Consider the following 19,743-nt stretch of genomic DNA (forward strand, 5'->3'; position numbering starts at 1 on the left):
TTTATTGACCGTTTTCAATCACTAGATGTTGTTAACCTTGCATGGCTACATATGCATGTGATATACATTGTTTTTATACCCATTCATTTTTGTTTTGCTCAAATGTTTTCCAACCTGCCACTTCTGTAATGTGTTTGATCAACCAGAACTTTTTTTTTTATTATTATTTATTTAACCTCCCTGGCGGTATGATTATTTCAGATTTTAAGTACTGAAAGCGGTACCATTATTTTGCATGGAAATTTGGCGTTTTATATTGTAGGCCTGTAATTCTTAGAAATAATTCACTTAAATCCATCCAACCAAGCGTCTAATAGACATCCTGGGTATGATAAGATTTGAAATACGAAATCATAAATTATATATATATTATATATATAATAAATAACTATAAATAATAACAAATAATAATAAAAATTATTCAATAATGTAATCAAAAACACTGATATGTCCTGAGTTGCAGAATTGTCGCTGTCATTACTTTTAGTGTTTGATAGTAATTCGTGGGGAAATTCGTCATCATTCAATTCTGCAAGTGATTCTAATTTATTATCGCTGTTTTCTAGCTGGTCTAAAGGCACTTTTGATGTAATGTATGTTTGGTTGCTATGGACAATCTCCAGTTTCCTGGCATAAAGAATAGTATTTATAATATAAAACTGCATGCAGGACACTGGACAATCCACTAGGGACAAAAGGGATGTGTAATTATTTGATACAGTACTGTAATCTGTAAGGTTATAGTATACTGTATCTATAATGTTTTTTTTTTAACTTTTTGAATTTGGCGCCAAACTCTGTCCCTGTGCGTCGCAACGCTCGCAGGGAACAGAGCTCGACACTGACAGATCAAGCGAGACATGGCGGCTCGCTGATCACAGCGGGAGACATAGCTGGATCCAGGGGACAAGGTAAGTAAACCCCTACATGGATCCTGCGATGGCATCCCGAGTCTGGCTCGGGAATACCGCTTATGGTACTGAAATCTCACCCTGAGCCAGACTCAGGAATACCGCCAGGGAGGTTAAGCTTCAGTTTTTGTAATGTCATATACGGTGCCTTGAAAAAGTATTCATACCCCTTGAAATTTTCCACATTTTGTCATGTTTTATTGGGATTTTATGTGATAGACCAACACAAAGTGGCACATAATTGTCAAGTGGAAGGAAAACGATAAATGTTTTTCACAATTTTTTTTACAAATAAATACGTGAAAAGTCTGGCTTGCATTTGTATACAGTCACCTTTACTCTGATACCCCTAACTAAAACCTAGTGGAACCAATTGCCTTCAGAAGTCACCTAATTAGTAAAGTCCACCTGTGTGTAATTTAATCTCAGTGTAAATACAGCTGTTAAGTGGCCACACCACAACTGGTTCTTACTAGACTGCTCCGAGTATAGGAGTAAGGGCATACAGGATCCATGTCATAGATCTTACAGACCTGGGTGGGCCGCTGGCGGTAGATGAATACTGCATTGTGATAGGTGCCTTTAATACACGACGAGAGAATTTGTTTGAAGAATAGCACACGCTTCATCAGTTTTATTTTTTCCCCATTTTGCTTTATTAGCATATGTTATGCTGACTACTAGATTTACTGTATAAGATGTATACCCTGGTATTATGCAAAAGACCTGAAAACTAGTACTATCTTTGAGACGTGAATTCAATACTTATATGTTTTATATATCCGGAGCATATACTCCGACTGCACTTCTTAAAATTTTGTACAATGAAAAACTTATTTTCTCAAAATCAATACAGCTGTTCTGTAAAGCCCTCAGAGGTTTTTTAGAAAACCTTAGTGAACAAGCAGCATCATGAAGGCCAAGGAACACACCAGGCAGGTCAAGTATAAAGTTGAGAAGTTAAAAGCAGGGTTAGGTTATAACAAAAATATCCCAAGCTTTGAACATCTTACAGAGCACTGTTCAATCCATCATTCGAAAATGGAAAGAGTATGACACAACTGCCAAACTACCAAGACATGGACGTCCACCTAAAATGACAGGTCGGGCAAGGAGAGCATTAATCAGAGAAGCAGCCAAGAGGCCCATGGTAACTCTGGAGGAGCTACAGAGATCCACAGCTCTGGTGGGAGAAATTGTCCACAGGACAACTATTAGTCGTGCACTCCACAAATCTGGCCTTTATGGCAGAGTGGCAAGAAGAAAGCCATAAAAGTCCCATTCGCAGTTTGCGAGAAGCCATGTGGGGGACACAGAAAACACCTGGAAAAGGGGGCTCTGGTCAGATGAGACCAAAATTGAACTTTTTGGCCTAGAAGCAAAACACTATGTGTGGTAGAAAACTAACACAGCACATCACCCTGAACACATCATCATCCCCACCGTGAAACATGATGGTGGCAGCAACATTTGTGGGGATGCTTTTCTTCAGCAGGGACAGGGAAGCTGGCCAGAGCTGATGTGAAGATGGATGGAGCCAAATCCAGGGCAATCTTAGAAGAAAACTTGCTAGAGTCTGCAAAAGCCTTGAGACTGGGGCGGAGGTTCACCTTCCAGCAGGAAATGACCCTAAACATACAGCCAGAGCTACAATGGAATGGTGTAGATCAGTGGTCATCAACCCTGTCCTCAGGGCCCACTAAGAGGCCAGGTTTTATGTATTACCTTGGGGAGATACAGACTAGAATACTGCAATCACTGAGCAGCAAATGATATCACCTGGGATGTATTTCAGTTATCTTGCAAACCTGGCATGTTAGTGGGCCCTGAGGACAGGATTGATGACCAGTGGTGTAGATGAAATCATATTCATGTGTTAGTATGGCCCAGTCAAAGTCCAAACCTAAATCCAATTGAGAATCTGTGGCAAGACTTGAAAATTGCCGTTCACAGATGTTCACTATTCAATCTGACAGAGCTTGAACTATTTTGCAAAGAAGAATGGGTAAAAACGTGACTCTAGATGTGCAAAGCTGGTAGAGACATACCCAAAAAGACTTGCAGCTGTAATTGCAGCAAAAGGTGGTTCTACAAAGTATTGACTCAGTGGGGCCAAATACAAATGTACGCCACACTTTTCACATATTTGTAAAAAAAATAAAAATATGAAAACCATTTATCATTTTAATTCCACTTCCCAATGATGTACCACTCTGTGTTGGTCTATCACATAAAATCCCAGTAAAACATGACAAAAGGTGGAGAATTTCAAGGGGTATGAATACTTTTTCAAGGCACTGTATGGTGTGGTACCTGGGGTCAACTTTGTAATCTTAACTTTCGATTTAAGTTCTGCTTTTCGATTCCCACATGTTATGTCTGATCGGACACAGCATAATTTCCGATTTCCAGCCAGAGGAATGTTTCCGGGTTTTGGAGCGCATGGCGATTAATTGACTCATATCTGGCCCTTCCCATATATAAGACACTGAGTACACATGAGGCCATGCCCCTGATGACGTCTCTATGATGAAATGCATTGGATGGAGCTGGATCACGCGAAATTGCCACGCACATAGGTCGGTCATCTTGATGGTTGGAAACGTTCTCATTTTTATTACTGATGTATATGCAAGTTTTTATCCTACACGTGGTGAGTGTGTGCTGGATTTTATTAAAACATTATATCGAACATACTACACTATGAAATGTCTCTTTGCCTTGTTGAAACTTCAAATTCATTGGAGTCCTTATGAAGTGGAGTCTGTCTGGGTGGAAGAATTCTGATGTCTGGCGTTTAGCTGGATTTTAACAAGTGACCGCTGTATCTAGTGGTCCATTTTGGAGGGTAAGGGTCAGTGTGTGTGCACTTGTCGGTGGAGGATCTCTCATAAGATTTTCTATTACCACTTGGATTCCACACTAATTGGAATCTTTTGGTTGAACTTTTGTTTACAAAATAGTTTTGACAGTCCTTTAGAGCCGGTTCACACTGCAGGCGAGGCGAGGCGACACCGACTTGCCTCGCCGCGACCTGCCGCGACCTCAGCGGCAACTTGCAGATGACTTCTGTATAGAAGTCAATGCAAGTCGCCCCGAGGTCGCCCAGAAGTAGTACAGGAACCTTTTTTCTGAGTCGGAGCGACTCGAGTCGCTCCTCTCAGAACGGTTCCATTGTACAGAACGGGGGCGACTTGTCACACTGCGGCGAGGCGAGTCGTGTCGCCTCGCATCGCCCGCAGTGTGAACCGGCCCTTAGTGCTGCACATTTTGTATGTACGATACCACGTGAGAGGCTTTTTTGGCAGTCTAGCCGTGTACAGGACCCGGAAATCCAATAAACACCTTGAGTCTTTTAAAAGAGCGTTTTCCTCATTTCCCCATTTCACTTCCTCGCTACATATCAAAGTTTCAGAGGCCCTGAAATGCCAAGATAGCACAAACCCTGCTCCCAAATAACCCCTTTTTGTAGATACACCAAGGTGTTTGCTAATAGGCATGGTGAGTACTTTTGGGGAGGGCGGGGCTGAACCACAGCTCCGTCTCAGGATGGACACATGGAGCTGCAGCTCGGCTCCGTTGCTACCAAAGCAAGCTGCTTGCTGTGGGGGCACTCAACAGGAGGGAGGGGCCATGAGCAGCGAAAACTAAAATCTTCCATGGGCTCAACACACCTCTCAGCAAAATCCTTGGGGGTGTCCGCTTTCCAAAAAGGGGTAAGCACCTCAGGAAATGAGATATGAGCAGTCAGAGAGTAAAAGCTGTGTAAATTCCAGTATATACACATCATAATTTGTAGACACTATAAGTTTTGCGCAAAACCAATTAATATGCGTTTATTGGGATTATTATTATTTTTTATTATTTTTTTTTTTTTTTAACAAGGACATGTAGCAGAAAACATTTTGGTCTAAATTTATGACAAAATTTAAGTTTATTGGATACATTTTTTAAAACTCACATCTTCAATCTCTCCCTCTCTTCTGGCATCTTCCCCAACTCTCTAAAACATGCACTTGTCAAACCCATACTTAAAAAACCCTCACTGGACCCATCCAATCCTAACAACCTACGCCCCATCTCCTTGCTCCCCTTTTTATCCAAACTACTCGAACGTCTGGTTTACAACCGACTGAGTGACCACCTCGCTGATAATAGCCTTCTTGATCCCCTTCAGTCTGGATTTTGTCCTCAACACTCCACAGAAACTGCTCTCCTAAAACTAACAAACGATCTACTAACGGCCAAAACCAATCGACATTATTCTGTACTCCTCCTCCTGGATCTCTCTGCTGCCTTTGATACAGTTGACCACCCCCTCCTTCTCAAAAAACTCCACACCTTTGGTCTCCGTGACCGTACTCTACAATGGTTCTCTTCCTACTTATCCAACCGCACCTTTAGCGTTTCTTACAACTCTACTTCCTCCTCTCCTCTTCCTTTCTCTGTTGGGGTCCCCCAAGGTTCTGTCCTTGGACCACTCCTATTTTCAATCTATACCTCCTCCCTGGGTCAACTGATAGCCTCCCACGGCTTCCAATACCACCTCTATGCTGACGACACCCAAATCTATCTCTCTACCCCTCAGCTCACTCCCTCTGTCTCTTCACGTATCACTAATTTACTATCGGATATATCAGTCTGGATGTCACATCACTTCCTCAAAATCAATCTATCCAAAACCGAACTTATAATTTTTCCTCCCCCATATGCCCCTTCCCCTGATCTCACTGTCAAAATTGATGGCACAACCATAAGCCCATCCCCTCACGCCAAGATTCTAGGTGTAGTCTTGGACTCTGAACTCTCCTTCAAGCAACACATCCAATCACTGTCCAAATCTTGCCGCCTCAACCTCCGCAACATCTCCAAAATACGCCCCTTTCTAACCAATGAGACAACAAAGCTCTTAATTCACTCGCTGGTCATCTCTCGCCTTGACTACTGCAACTCCCTTCTCATTGGCTTACCTCTACATAGTCTAGCACCTCTTCAATCCATTATGAATGCCGCTGCCAGACTCATCCACCTTACCAATCGCTCGCTGTCTGCTACTCCTCTCTGTCAATCCCTCCACTGGCTTCCGCTCAGCCAAAGAATTAAATTCAAAATACTAACAATTACATACAAAGCCATCCACAACTCTGCCCCCAGCTACATCACTGGCTTAGTCTCTAAATACCAACCTACTCGTCATCTTCGTTCTTCTCAAGACCTCCTGCTCTCTAGCTCCCTCGTTACCTCCTCCCATACTCGCCTCCAGGACTTTTCCAAAGCCTCCCCAATCCTATGGAATGCCCTACCCCAATCTGTCCGCTTATCTCCTACTTTATTAGCTTTTAGAAGATCCCTGAAAACACTTCTCTTCAGAGAAGCCTACCCCACCCACACCTAACTGTATTTTCATTTTCTCCATCAGCTCATCCCCCCACAGTTAAAACCTTTTGTTTCAACTTGACCCTCCCTTCTAGATTGTAAGCTCTAACGAGCAGGGCCCTCTGATCCCTCCTGTATTGATTTGTATTGTAAGTGTACTGTCTGCCCTCATATTGTAAAGCGCTGCGCAAACTGTTGGCGCTATATAAATCCTGAATAATAATAATAATAATAATAATAAAACAAAGTCATTTGGGTATGGCGTTGCATGACCGCACAGTTACCAGTTAAAGTAAAGCAGTGGCGAACAGCAAAAAAAGGCCTGGTCAGGAAGGGGGTAAAACCTTCCAGAGGTCAAGTGGTTAATGGATATCACCAGCAAATTAAAGTGGCTGTAAAGGCAAAAGGTTCTACGCATTAAGATAAAAAAGCCTTCTGTGCTTTACAGCCCCCCTAATACTTACCTGAGCACCATCCCTATCCAGAGATGTCCACGAGATTTGTGCACTGTGGCGCAAATCACATGCGATATTCGTGCGATGAAAATTCAGCCATATAGATAGTATGGCTGAATTCGCATCACATTCGGACGAAACTCGTACAGCACCCTTTTTTTGGTCTGCAGCAGAATCGGATCGCATGGGTGTTCACACCCACTTGATCCGATTCCTGCCCGAATTTGCAGATCGCACTGCAATATGCGAACTGACTTGTCAAACTTTTAATTGACACTCCCAGCAATTTGCATAGGCAGTGTAAGCTGCCACCAGGAGACACGCGATACAGGAACCCCGAGTGGATTTGCAGGGTTCCTGCATTGCAGCAATGTGAACCATTTAACATGGTTTCTGTGGAACACGTTCTGTAGTGCAAAATGCAAAAAGCACAAAAAATGCATAGGTGTGAATCCAGCCTTTGGCCTGATTCATATCTATGCATTTTGCAGATTTGCACTACAGAAAGTGTTCCATAGGAAACCATGTTACATGGACTGTAGTGCAAATCTTCAAAATGTTAAAAGAACTAAAAATGCATAGGTGTGAATCAGGCCTTGCTCATGCCCTGACTGCAGAATAAAACAACATATACATTGTAACTCCCTATCTCACATCTGAAAACTGTTTGTAAACATTGTATCAGATGGTAAACTGACAGCAGCAGCTTCCACAGATGCTCTCTCTACACAGGAAATCCTATCATTTTGACAGCTGGGGATTGCTGGTAGGTGTGAGGGGAGGAGCAGAACAGGGTGTACAGGTGCCCTCTGCACTTCCATTAGGATTTGTGTACATCTCTAACACACCTGATATCCATAACTGGATGGTTGACACAGCAGTGCAAATTGATCAAATCCACTGAAGTACCAGCCTGATGATGATTTTGTTTCCTCTTTTTATAACAATATCAATCCTTTGCCCACTCAAAGCAAAATGGCTGAAACCACGACTGGAAGATTATTGTTGATTAGCGATGAGCTCAGGAGTGTTCAGATACCCCTCAAAATGTATGTGAATGAGCCCATCAGGAAGCTGTCACCTGTATTGGGCCATTAACTGAAACACACAGGCTACTAAGGTGAGGTTTTTTATGTCACAGGTCATACACCATGGCAAGACGGAGTACAGCAACAAGACACAAGGTAGTTATACTGCATCAATCACAAAAAGGTACCAGGCAGAGGACACAGAGAAAGGGTTACATATGACAGCAGAAATCTGATCATACTAGCGTTATCTTAAAAATCTTAAATTTTTATTTATAAATGTAAAAAGAGTTGGCACAAATTCAGGCCAAGATATCGAAAAGCATGGCTTCAGCAAGCCTGGCCAATTGGTAATCACAGTGATGAAATAATCACCACAAAAACAATAAAGACAATTAAAACAGAAACATCCGGATGCCATGTGACAACAAACAAGCAGGCTGTCAGATGAAAAAAGTCATCATTAGAAAAATCCCTATAAAAAGGAAGGAAAGCCAGTTTGGCTATATCAGTAAATTACAGCCTAGCCACGTGTAACCCCAGGGAGGATTTCAACAGAGGAAAGGAAAAAAGCCAGTAAAATGTTGGTATGATATATAAAAAAAATCAAAAGGCTGCTCGATGTATCGTAGTAATTAGCAATTTGTGTCCTGATTAGTCCATCCTGAAATAGTTCAGGACCACCTTATAATGAGCTAGAAAAAAGTGGATTGTTTTATCAAGAAGGAATCCATGTTTGTATACAGGCAATAGCTCATATAAGTCCTGAATATCACTAGTAAATAAATCTTTGGTTAAGCGTGGATATCTAAATTAGGTTTTTAGTTTAAGAACCGGCACTCACTGGCTGTACGTGAACTTGATCTACCATTAGTCAAAAGTCCACCGGAACAGGTGCATCAGCAAGGCCTTTCCCAGGCAAAGATTTCAAAGCAGACTGGGGTTTCAAGATGTGCTGTTCAAGCTCTTTTGAAGAACAACAAATGAATGGACAACGTTGAGAACCATAGATGGAGTGGTAGGCCAAAGAAACTTAATTCAGAAGAAGACACATCATGCTTACTTCCCTTCCACATTAGATGTCCGTCAGCTCAGAACGGATGGAAACCAGAGAGACCCAGGTACACCCATCTACTCTCTGGAGAAGTCGGTCAAGAAGTGGTCTTCATGGAAGAACGGAGGCCAAAAAGCCATACCTCCAACATGGAAACAAGACTTATGCCCTGTACCTATGATAGGATTTTCAGACAACAAAATCCATGGGATTTTTTCAGACGGATGTTGGCTCAAACTTGTCTTGCATACACACGTCAGACAAAGTTGGTCAGAAATTGCGAACGTCAAGTGCACGGTGATGTACAATGAGATGAGAAAAATTTAAGTGGTTGTATACTCATTTTTTTTTACTTTTACCTACAGGAAAGCCTATAATAAGGCTTACCTGTTGGTAAAAAAAATATCTCCTAAACCTGTACGGTTTAGAAGATATTCCCCTCGGTATGCGCCGCTGACTGCAGCGGCGAATGCGCACAAGGGGATTCTCGGCTGAAAGCCCGGCAGTGGCCGGACCCAGCTGGGACGATATCGCGGCTCCGGCCACTCACAGCGCCGGAGCCGCGATACCCAGAAGAAACACAGAGTGAGCATGTCAGCTCCCTCGGCATGGATCGGACCAGATGTCGGGGCCTCGTTCTAAGGTAAGTATTTCATAATGAGCTAGTATGCGGTGCATACTAGCTCATTATGCCTTTTCCTTTGCAGGTAGAAAAAAAAACATCTGCGGGTTTACTCCCGCTTTAAGTTCAATAGCCAGTGCTGCACTTCTGCTTGATTCCGAGCATGTGTGAAACTTTGTGCGTTGGAATTATGTACACACAATCGGAATTTCGGATTTTGTTGTCGGAAAATTTGAGAACCAGATCTCAAATTTTGTGCGATGGAAATTCCTATGGAAAATGTGTGATGGAGCCTACACACAATCACACATTTTCCATCGGAAAATCCTATCGTGTGTACAGGACATAAGACCCCATACACACCATTACATTTTCTTCAGATTTTTGTCTTCAGGTTTACCAAAACCATGTAGTGCAAGGGCCTGCCTGATTGCATACAAACTGAAACTCTTAGGCCCCTTTCACACTGAGGCGCTAAAGTGCTAAAAATAGCACCTGCAAAGTGCCCTGAAAGAGCCGCTCAGTGCACTCCAATGTGAAAGCTCTGAGGGCTTTCACACTGGAGCGGTGCTCTTGCAGGACCTTTTTAAACCTTTTTAAGCCCCGCTAGCAGCTGATCAGCACCTTTTAAACAACGGTAAAGCGGCGCTAAATATAGCGCAGCTTTACCGCCAGCACGCTGAGCGCCCTAGTGTGAAAGTAGCCTCAAGGTTTGATCTCATATTATATGGTTTTGGTAAATCTGAAGACAAATATCTGCAGAAAATCGAATAGCGTCTGCCCGCGATTCAAAACGCTGAAGTGTGAATGCAGCCTAAGAACTATCTCCACTGTAAAGAACAAGGAGTCCTGGAGGTGATGGTTTGACCCCCACAGAGCCCTGATCTCAACATCATCATATCTCTCTGTGATTACATGAAGAGACAAATGATCTGGGGCAGCCTACACCCACAGAAGATCTGTGGTTAGCTCCCCAAGATGTTTGGAACAATCTACTTGCCAAGTTTCTTCAAAAACTGTGTGCAAGTCTACCTAGAAGAATTGATGCTGTATTGAAGGCGAAGGGCGGTCACACCAAATATTGATTTGATTTTCTCTTCATTTACTTTCCATTTTGTTCATTGACAAAAAAAAACACACTTCTATTTCTAAAAGCATTCTTTAATTGACAGCATTTTTCACACCTGCCTAAAAGTTTTCTACAGTACTGTATATATAGTAATGGTGGGAGTTGTAGTGCGGTAGAGTGTAATGCTGGGAGTTGTAGTGGAGCACAGACAGTGTAATGCTGGGAGTTGTAGTGGCGTACAATGTGTAATGCTGGGAGTTGTAGTGGCACAGAGGGTGTAACGCTGGGAGTTGTAGTGCGGTAGAGTGTAATGCTGGGAGTTGTAGTGCGGTAGAGTGTAATGCTAGGAGTTGTAGTGCGGTAGAGTGTAATGCTGGGAGTTGTAGTGCGGTAGAGTGTAATGCTGGGAGTTGTAGTGCGGTAGAGTGTAATGCTGGGAGTTGTAGTGGAGTACAATGTGTAATGCAGTGAGTTGCAGTGTCAGTCATTCTCTCCTCAGTCATTCTCTCCTCAATCTTCCCGCCTCATTAGTACCTCGCCCCACACACACTGGTGTCCTTGTCCCTCCGCCCACACGTACCTCACGTCCAGGCCCCCGGTAGCCGCCATCTCCGTTTTCTTCTCACCCACCGCCGAACACGTGACCTCACGTCACCCGCCGCCACACTACACCGGGGAAGACGAATTAGCCGCTTCCGGAAGTCGCGCGGCTCCGGGAATCGTCATTTCCGGTAGTCTGGTGTCCGGAGCCCAAGATGGCGCTGTCCTAGGTAAAGCTTGTGGTGAGGGGACAGTGGGAGCTTTCCGGGCCGTCCTGTGTGATGGGAGAAGGTCGGGGTATTGTGCTCGGTGTGGATTCCTCTGTACAATACAGCGTATAGGACGTTCCCTCCTCTGTAGCGGTGTGTATAGAGAATGTATTCATGGAGCACACACACCTTTTATTTGTAGTTTTCACACTGCATTTTTTGCCTGGGACCCCTTCAGGGAGACTTTCCTCACTTCCTGCCCCTGTGACACACACAGGAAATATGGGTGAGGATTTCAGCAGGACAGGAAGGTCTACAGTCTTCCTCCTCCACTAAGGACACAATTGGAGTCCCGGAACGTTCCTTTCCATCCTATAGATGGAGATATGACCGTGTTAGTTGTCTTCTCCAATCATTACCGTGTTGCCAATCTTCAGTAGTGAAATATGCTGATCGCTTGCTAAGAATTTACTGACAGTGCTGATTTTTTTAACTGACAAAAAAGCTTGAGATTTCCTGACCGCCAAATTTTTAATGACACTTCAGTATCAATATTTAATCTACAAATACATAGCAAGTGTGATTAGCAATGTGTTGAAGGTATAAGAAAAGGCAAAAAAACATATTTCTCCATTTACATGATGGTCAGGGTAATATAAGAACCCAACACAGTTCCCCTTTACAGTGCTTGGGGGGGCTGGGCTCTGCAGACCCTGACATAAAAAGGAACACGAAGGACTCTGATGTAAAAGGGGGGGGGCGCTGCTGACTCTGGTGTAAAGGGGATCTCTGCTCACTACAGCCTCTTCCTCCTTACACAAGAGTCCACAGAGTCCCCCCCTTACATCACAATTAGGGGTGCAACGGATAAAAAAAACCTCATGGATCGGATAATATTTCGGATCAGCAAATAACTGAATTTGCAAAAACCTGTGAAAATTCCACCACCATATAGTCCCCACTGTAATATCCACGTCATCTCCCCTACTGTAATATTGGCTGTGTACGGCTGGGTATTGGCATGGTATGGATGGCTGTGACTGCACTTGTCACAGAGCAGCGCACTACAGATCCAGCCCACAGCGCTGCTGCCATCCGATCCCTCCCCTCCACTGTACAGATCAGTACACAGAGGGGAGAGGGGAACCAGCGTCATAACATGACGCTGGTTTCTTTACAAGTGATCGCTCCGTCATTTGATGGAGTGATCACATTGTAAACGGCCGCCAGGTGTACCAAGATGGCCACCGATGTGGAGCTAGGCCGAAGCCCCAGCCTTTTGCGGGACTGTGGGGTGTGCCAATCCAAACAGGTTGACCCGTTCGGATCAGGGATCGGTGACGATCCGTTGCACCCTTAATCACAATCCACAGAGACTGCAGACACGCTACAGGAGATGGTCGGAGACTGCAGACAGTGAGAGCCCTTTCACACTGGGACGTTAGCAGTAAAGCGCCACTAAATCTAGATAGCAAGTGTTGCTAATCACACTTGCTATAGATATTTGTCTTCAGATTTACCAAAACCATATAATATAAGATCAAACATTGAGGCTACTTTCACACTGGGGCGCTCAGCGTGCTGGGGGTCTTCAGATTTGTTTGGCGCCACCATTCAGGCGGGAGCGGGGCACTTTTAACCCCCTAGAAGGGGTTAAAAACACCAGTGTAGCGGTGCTTTGGCAACGCTGCCGGTGCATTCCAGTGGGCAGGGGCGGTGTATACACCACTCGCAAACCGCTATAAAGATGCTGCTTGCAGTATTTTTTCTAACATCCTACCAGCGCACTGCCCCAGTGTGAACGCACTCAGGCTCACACACTGGGATTGCAGATCAGGCATTTTCAGGCAGTATTTTTAGCGCTAATGTGCCTGAAAAACGCCTCCAGTGTGAAAGGGGTCTGATACATGAGATGGACAGAGACTGAGATATAATACAGGAAATGGTCAAAGACTGCAGGCATACTACAGGCCTTATTTTTTCGAGCAGCCACTCTCAGTAATGGACATTTATGGACAGTTTGTAAAGTGGCCAAAATTTACAAACTAGCTGTAAATTTACAGACAGTTGGCAACCCTGTGTTAGTGGAGTCTGGATCTACCCTGACAGCTGTCACTTCTCCACTATCTCGCTGAATCTGTCACTATGGAAATGTGGGTGGAGCTTGAGACTATTGGAACGTGGGTAGAGCCTGACACTCTTGAAAAAGTGAGCGAGTGTGACAATATTAGAAACGGTGGGGCCTGCCACGGTTGGAAATGCGTGCATGGCCTGACACTCTTGGATATGTGGGTGGGGCCTGGCACTATAGGGAATGTTGGCAGGGCTTGGAAGTGTGTTAATAAATATAAATGTCTAACGGGCAACAAATGACGTAACAGGAGGATCCCAAAGAAGGACCTCCATGGCAGGCACGTCAGATAGTGTCAGATTTAGAATTATTAAACGTTTGTTTTTATGAGATTTAATGGTTAGGTTTCCTTTAATGATGTATACATTTTAACATGCATGACATATTTTTTAGGTTTGTTTGTAGACTTTCCAGACAAGGAAGATGAGAATATCGGGGCAACCTTTGTAGACACAGACAAGCGTGAATCATTTCTGGAAGCTTTGTAGAAGTTCAGCCATCTTTGGATCAGAGGTCCCTGGCAAAATGGTGAATAAACTTCTGGTGGCAGAGTCCCTGGTGATCTTTTGCATTGTCCTCAGTATTCATTCTGTAGTGTGGGATCGCTTTTCCTGGTGTACCCTGGCCTTGGCTGTGCAAGCTTTTTATGTGCAGCATAAATGGGATCGATTGCTGCAGTCCGGTGGAGCAGTGTTCCAGTTTCGATCTTCTGCCAACAGTGGACTCCTCCCAGCCAGTATGATCATCCCTTTGCTGGGCATTGTGATGAGGGAAAGGTGTAAGGCTTCAGGCAACGTTTACTTTGAAAGGTTCAGCGTAGTCGTATCAGCCACCGGGATGGCCTTGGCCTATTTCCTGTCCATAATTGCTCTGGGTATTACCAAACCTGTGCCGAAAAACACCTGCATAGTGTCTGGGGCCACCTGTTGTGCGGTGCTGTATACTATGAAGAATTCTCTGGCTGTGTCAGAAATTATCGAAGTTCTGGAGGTGCTCCTCATCTTTGTGTATCTCAGCATGATTATCCTTTACTTGCTGCCACGGTGCTTCACTCCTGGGGAGGCCCTCATTGTCCTCGGTGGACTCAGCTTTGTCCTTAACCAGCTTATCAAGCGCTCCTTGAATGCCGTGGGTGGAAAGGGAGATCCCGTTGATTACCTCCTGCTGGTGACTTTGGTGGCTTTGGTCTTGCTGGGCATTATTTTCTCAGCCTTGTTCTTTTTCATGGACTCCACCACATGGACCTCCGCTTTATTTTTCTACATGATGACCGCCGTTTTAGGTCTGGGAGTCTTTGTGCCCTGGCTGCAGTACCTCATCAAGAGACATCCACTCTTCTGGCTGGTGGAGTTTCTGGTTCAGAGCAAAACACGACTGTATCTCCTCGTTTTTTGGACATGCCTTGTTCTTGTTGCTTGCGGGATTGTTCTATTTCAAAATTCAAAGAGATCCACGCACTCCAAAAAGCCGCAAGTATCCACCATAACCCGCAAGTACTTTCACTTTCTTGCAGTGGTTGTCTACGTTCCAGGAGTCATGTACGATCGTTCTTTGCTCTATGTGGCTGCCGTGGTATGTTTGGCTGTTTTTGTGCTATTGGAATACGTTCGCTTCTTCCACATCAAGCCACTTGGACAGACCTTACGGACTCTTCTGACACTGTTCCTGGATGAGCGGGATAGTGGTCCACTGATTCTGTCACACATTTACCTTCTGTTGGGGATTTCTCTACCAGTTTGGCTCTTTCCAAGACTCTGCGCAACATCTCTTTCTGGCCCCTCTACATTGTTGCCTTATTGTGGCATTCTGGCCGTGGGAGTTGGTGACACTATAGCTTCTGTCTGTGGCAGCTCAATGGGGGAAATTAAATGGCCTGGCACGAAGAAGACATTTGAGGGCACCATCATGTCCATCTTCGCCCAGATTATTGCAGTGGCCCTTATACTTGTATTCGATAGCAGTGTGAACATTAACACTGGCTATGTCTGGTTAGTGGGGTCCATCACATTGGTGTCACTGCTAGAAGGTTTCACTACCCAAATAGACAACTTGATTCTGCCGCTTTACCTGCACATCATGTTTATGGTCTGAGGAGCCAAGAAGTATTATTCTACCCAAAGCTGATATTTTGTGTTCAGGTGTATTATGTTAGGCTGAGTCATGTACTACGGTTTACTTTCTACCTTATGAAAGGAAAGAGCTCTTCACCTCCATGTACAAGGAGTCTTACTCTTCCTGATTCAATCACTTTAATTTTACATAAATGGAAAAAACCCAACCGGAAGAGTGAGACCCCGCACTAATGACCGCTGCTCATGGGTGGAGCTGTGTATATAACTCTTGTTAAATTGAAGAGCTATAGAAGACCTATGAATGATTCAGCCTGCAATAACACCCTATTTAAAACCAATATCAGTTTTGGTGAACTGACCTTTGAATGGATTGCTTTGAGGTTTATTTAAATTATGAGTATTTGAATGGACTGTTTACAAACCTGTTGCATGATAGAGCTGATGGCCTTGAAATAATCAATTGCTCATATATATAGTTAATGAATGAGACTGTTGCGTTAGGAATACATCAGGTTGATTCTGTTCTAAAGTGTTAACACCTTACAGAGTAATGGGAAATAATCCAAGCAAATGAGTTGAAATTGGAGCTACAAAGTTTGTTGGTTTTAATAAAACTGGAAAGCTAAGGAAAAGGGGATTTACAGCTACCAGCCAGGTAGTTGCTTAAAGTGGTTGTAAACCCCTGACATGAAATATGAACCAAGCATATCCCTCTAAAGTGTGTAGCTGTCTCAATCCTGAGCACTCCGTGTCACTTCTGTCTGCTGCCTCCTTACTCTTCTATTAGCATGAGTCACTTATGACAAGTGGTGTTCCAGCTGTAAAAAAAATATTTTAAAAGTCAGCAGCTACAAACACTGTAGCTGCTGACTTTTAATAAGAACACTTACCTGTCCAGTGCACCCGGGATGTCAGCCAATCCGTCGCTCGTATCGTGGCTGGATTCACACCTATGCATTTTTAGCGCTTTTTGATTTTTCACAGATTTGCACTACAGTCCATTTAACATGTTTTCCTATGGAACATGTTCTGTAGTGCAAAAAGCCGTAAAAATGCATAGGAGCGAATCCAGCCTAAGGGAAACAGGCAGTGGAGCCTTGCCGCTTCACTGCCAGTTTCCTACTGCGCATGCGCAAGTCCCCTGGCAATTTCTGAATGGGCGGCTTTCTTCTGTGACACGCACAGGTCCCAGAACAGGTCCCCGTGCCCAAATTTCCCAGAAACCAACGCGAGGAGAAGACTAAAGACTACCGCAGAATAGGAAGTGGCACATTAGTACAATCTGTCTAGCAACAGGCATTTCTGGTGAGAATTTTTTTTTTTTGGTGCATTTGTAGGTCTTTTTTTTTTTTTTTTTTCAGGGTGGATCTCCACTTTAAACCAAGAGAAAAATGGTGACAGGGGAGGGAGTTCCAGCTGATTGACAGCCTCGGGGGGGGGGGGGTGTCCCTTCCCTTAGCTCACAGAGCTCTCCTAATTGATGTAACTTCAGCTCCCTGACCCCTGCTTTTGAGAGATCCTGTGTAAATTGTGCACCTTTGAATGGATGTAGGGGAAAAAGAAAAACGGGTACATCTTTTTGTAGGATTTGTTTCATTTCTGTGTATCAAGTGAGGCCAGTCACTTCACTGGCTATATGGAAAGGTTTACAACCACTTTAAAGCAGAACTTTACTCACACGCCCTCCAGCAATGTGATGGCCACAAGCTACCTCATCAGCATTGACTTCTTCACCTGGTCTTCTTTCAGGTTTTGAATCTTTGACTATCTCGGGATGATGTAATGCTTGCGCATGTAAGGGAGTGCATTTATCCTGACAGATGCTGAAATTGTACTCTGAGCTGGGCAGGCAGCTTTTGTACATTGTTTACCTGCCTGCTTGCAAGGCTATTTACATTCTTCATTACAAAATACATAGTATTTTTCTTTTGTAATAAAAAGCCTGTTCACACATTTTGAAACTTTTAATTTTGAGTGGAATAAGGGAGGGTTTTAACCCATCTGGTTTTTTTTTTTATTATTTACCATCTGTGTCCTATTGGGGATATTTCCCTTCCTGTCCCACAGCCAAAACGGTGAGAGAATCTCTATTTTTCACCAGGAGTAGTGTCCCCAATGGAAGATTCCTTCTCTATTACTGCTCTGGGGTCAACCAAAATGTGGGCTTTTCTTTTACAGTAAACACAAACCTGACAAGCATTCTAATCTCTCTCTACTCAAAACAAAACAAAAAAAAAGTTTTGCCTTTATGTATACTTTAAGGCTTCATTCACACAGTAGCAGCTGTGTCTATACAGCCACTGCGCTCCAATTGACATGAATGATGCTGCCTGTGCAGGGATGCCCGGAATACCTGTGCAGGCCAACATGACCCTCATAAGGGCTTATGCTTAAACCAGAGCTCCAGTTTCCCCCCAAAAAATTTAAAGTAAGCAGTTGCTGACTTTTCATGTAAGAACACTTACCTGTCCAGAGATCCAGTGATGTCCTCACTCGAGCCGATTCTTCAATCTGCTACGGGTGCAGGCCCCAGCATCTTAGGCAAGGGAAACTGGCGGGGAAGCCTTCTCACTTCATAGCTGGTTTCCTGTTGCACATACGCCAGTCGCTTTGTGAATGGTCCTGCAGTCTTCTGAGACCTGTGATGTCTTCTGTCCCAGAAGACTGCAGGGGCGGTGGGGAAAATCATTGCAGCAATATGACTCAGAAGTGGGAAGCTGTTTTAATCCAGGTACACGCTCCCAACCAAAAAGTGCCAGATGTGGAGGAGGAGGATGCAAACAAATGAAACTTTCCCTTTTGGGTGGCGTTCCGCTTTATGCCTGTGTAAACATGGCCTAATGCAGTTGGTCCTAATGAGATCTGTTCATGTGCAAGTGCTTATAAATGAATCCCGTCTATAGCAGTGCTGAGATTATCAAAGTCCTATCTGTTAAAAAAAAATATCAACGTCTGTTATACAGAAAGCAGAATGTAAGGAAGTTGGCTATTGCCTAGTGGTCCAGGCCTACTGGGATAACTGTACCAATTCTTTCCTTTTAGTTGCTTCTGGCCCCACTGACATTGAGCCAAGGCAGTGATTTTAAAGGAAAAGGTTATAACCTCTGTATGACTAGATATGCCCTATGTGAATCTACAGGTTTTATTGGCAGCCCAGTACAAGTCAGATGCTAGCAGATTTTGATGCAAGTTATATTGTTAATACTTGCAATATATTCTTTCCTAGAAGCATAACGTTTGGATTTAAAAAAGGCATAAGAATATTCACTGATGAAGACTTACTCAGTATTTGCAGGTATACAGCACAAATTCAGGCTGGGTTCACACTTATGCAAATAGGCTGCAGGTTTCCCCGCATCCAATTGGCATGACAGGAGAGTGTACCTAGTTTTTTTTTTTTTTTTTTTGCAAATCTTTTTATTAAAGTTTATGCAGTAAACAGCAGCAAGCAAACTAACAAACAAAAAAGAAACATACATTGGTCACGACTACAGTTACAGGCGTGATGTATACAGATTTGTAATACAAGACAGTTTGGTACATACAGAATATAACGGAGAGTCTAAGGCACCTCAATGGCCACAGATAGCTAGCTTCATGCGCAGCAGGACAACTTGGAGTTACAACACGCTACTCAGACATATGACATTTCCACTGGTGCAGTTTACTGGGTACTGGCAAAAGGTAGCTTGTTAAGTAGGCTGCGGGTCAGAGGCTGTGGAGGCGTCAGCCAGCCAGCTGGACCAGACCTTATCATATTTTTGCGGGCAACCCCTATTAGCATAGCAGTCTTTGTAAAGAGGCAGGCTGCCGTTGACCAATTTTTTCCACAGGGAGAGAGGAGGGGGAGTTGGCTTACGCCAGCTGAGGGCTATGGCCTTGCGGGTGTAGAAAAGGAGAAGCCCAACCAGGGTGCGTCGCGCCACAGTGGGAATAATATGATCTATCAGGCCCAGTATGCAAATTTCTATGGAGGGCGGGATCGATATGGAGGTGACCTGTGTAATGACCCTCAGTACTTCCTTCCAATAGTCGACAATGGCCGGGCAGGTCCAAAAAATATGAGTGAAGTCCCCCGGTATTGTCCCACATCGCCAACACCCCGGGGGGGAGGCGGGGTTCATTTTGTGCAATCTATATGGGGTGAAATATGCTCGGTGGACCATCTTAAACTGTATTAGCCGGTCTCTCAGGGAGACCAGGGATCTGAAAGGGAAGTCCCACATGTCATCCCAATCATCATTATCAAAGGTGGGAATGTCGTGTACCCATTTGT

At 44.1% G+C, this 19,743-nt stretch overlaps 2 protein-coding genes across 6 annotated transcripts in view; one reads left to right on the top strand and one right to left on the bottom strand.

Moving 5' to 3' along the window:
* NUP188 (nucleoporin 188) overlaps positions 1 to 11,236 on the bottom strand; it is a 169,668-nt gene extending 158,432 nt beyond the window's left edge. For all 4 annotated transcript variants that reach the window (XM_077478559.1, XM_077478556.1, XM_077478566.1 and 1 more), the window contains exon 1: positions 11,096 to 11,236. In XM_077478559.1, the coding sequence (XP_077334685.1) occupies positions 11,096 to 11,124 (29 nt within the window). In that variant the 5' untranslated portion in view covers positions 11,125 to 11,236. The remainder of the gene's footprint in view (positions 1 to 11,095) is intronic.
* On the top strand, positions 11,224 to 16,398 carry DOLK (dolichol kinase). 2 transcript variants are annotated; one of them, XM_077478575.1, is made up of 2 exons: positions 11,224 to 11,285; positions 13,789 to 16,398. In XM_077478575.1, exon 2 carries the CDS (start codon positions 13,921 to 13,923, stop codon positions 15,484 to 15,486), a length of 1,566 nt encoding a protein of 521 aa, XP_077334701.1. In that variant the 5' UTR covers positions 11,224 to 11,285; positions 13,789 to 13,920; the 3' UTR covers positions 15,487 to 16,398. The 2 variants fall into 2 exon arrangements, with proteins under 2 accessions (XP_077334701.1, XP_077334698.1); XM_077478572.1 differs by having other exon boundaries at positions 11,256 to 11,417.
* Positions 16,399 to 19,743: the final 3,345 nt, after the last annotated feature.

Source organism: Lithobates pipiens, unplaced genomic scaffold (assembly GCF_037356315.1).
Source record: "Lithobates pipiens isolate NorthernLeopardFrog02 unplaced genomic scaffold, aLitPip1_a1.2 Scaffold_1, whole genome shotgun sequence".
Taxonomy (NCBI): Eukaryota; Metazoa; Chordata; class Amphibia; order Anura; family Ranidae; genus Lithobates; species Lithobates pipiens.

Coding starts and splice junctions, on each gene's coding strand:
- DOLK (XM_077478575.1), top strand. CDS start 13,921: ATGGTGAATAAACTTCTGGTGGCAGAGTCCCTGGTGATCTTTTGCATT.